This window comes from Oryza glaberrima, chromosome 4 (assembly GCF_000147395.1).
Source record: "Oryza glaberrima chromosome 4, OglaRS2, whole genome shotgun sequence".
Taxonomy (NCBI): domain Eukaryota; kingdom Viridiplantae; phylum Streptophyta; class Magnoliopsida; order Poales; family Poaceae; genus Oryza; species Oryza glaberrima.
This window is the reverse complement of record NC_068329.1, coordinates 15,945,708-15,946,852: the sequence shown is the minus strand read 5'-3', so window position 1 is coordinate 15,946,852 and position 1,145 is coordinate 15,945,708. Positions and strand designations below refer to the sequence as shown.

Here is a 1,145-nt window from a genome sequence, read left to right as displayed (position 1 = left end):
AGGCCGTTTTCTGATTGTTTCCGACCGTTTTCATCTCTACACTCAGGTACATAGCACTTATACTTAGTTATAGAAAACTTTTGCACTTAGTTACAGAACATACACTTAGTTTCAGAGAACTTACATTCAGTTATAATGTGCCAAAATGATTGTGAATTTTGACTTTTTATTTCATTTAAAACGGGTTGTCCCTTTCTAAATCTATATATAGAAAAATTAATAGGTATAATCCCTTTCTAAATTGTATTTCTACCGGAAATCTTTTTATTTACCGTAGACCACTCACCAAGATTGGTAACATATTCATTATCACGGCAATCAATTCGTAACCCCCACCACACACACACACACACAAAAAAAGAAGAAGAAAGGAAGAAGGTAGCATATATATACTGTATAGACCGAAAGTTCATAACATCCAACGTCAACATTTCCTCAACGTCTCTCATCATGCACCAAGATTATTATCCAACGGCAACGCGCCCAACAAAATCGGTCGCGAGGTACGTACGTACTTAACACGATCGGTTGTGGTAGATGCACTGGTTGCCCCTCCCGGTGTACGATCCCCCTCGCGCCGGGCAGCTGCCGATGCACCTCTGCCGGTCGGCCACCAGCGACGGGTTGACGTTGCCACCACCCCGCGCCTGCAGGACGCGCCGGTGGTGTACTCCTCCATGCCCGTACTCCACGCTGCCTGCCGCCGCCGCCACCATCATCATCCCGCCGACGACGCCGCCGGCGTCGGCCTCCACCCACGGCGCCACGGTGCTACCAAGCGCCGCCTCCGCCGCCGTCGCCGTCGCAGCGTCCTTGCCAGCCACTAGCTTGGCCGCACTGGCTGCTGGTACTAGTAGCGTCGTTGCAGCTGCAATTAGGAGAAGAAGAGTACTACATGCTGTTGCGGCGTTTCTCGCCATTTTCCTTCACGTACGCACGCAGTAGTGACGGCACACGCAACACGGCTGAAGCCAATATATAGAGATTTCCTCCGTCCAGAAAAAAAATATCTCAAGATGCTGATAGCTCACAATACTAAATCGTTTTTAATCATTGGGTCTAGGTGGACAGGATAGACATTATTAGATCCAATGATCGAAAATAATTTAGTACCGTGAGATACCAGTATCTCGAGGACCGAAGCA

General features: G+C 48.1%; 1 protein-coding gene across 1 annotated transcript; it reads right to left on the bottom strand.

The window, feature by feature from the left end:
- Positions 1 to 256: 256 nt before the first annotated feature.
- LOC127772065 (uncharacterized) lies at positions 257 to 940 on the bottom strand. Its single transcript, XM_052298046.1, has one exon. The coding sequence runs from the start codon at positions 918 to 920 to the stop codon at positions 516 to 518; it is 405 nt and encodes a 134-aa protein (XP_052154006.1). The 5' UTR covers positions 921 to 940; the 3' UTR covers positions 257 to 515.
- Between the last annotated feature and the right edge of the window lie 205 nt (positions 941 to 1,145).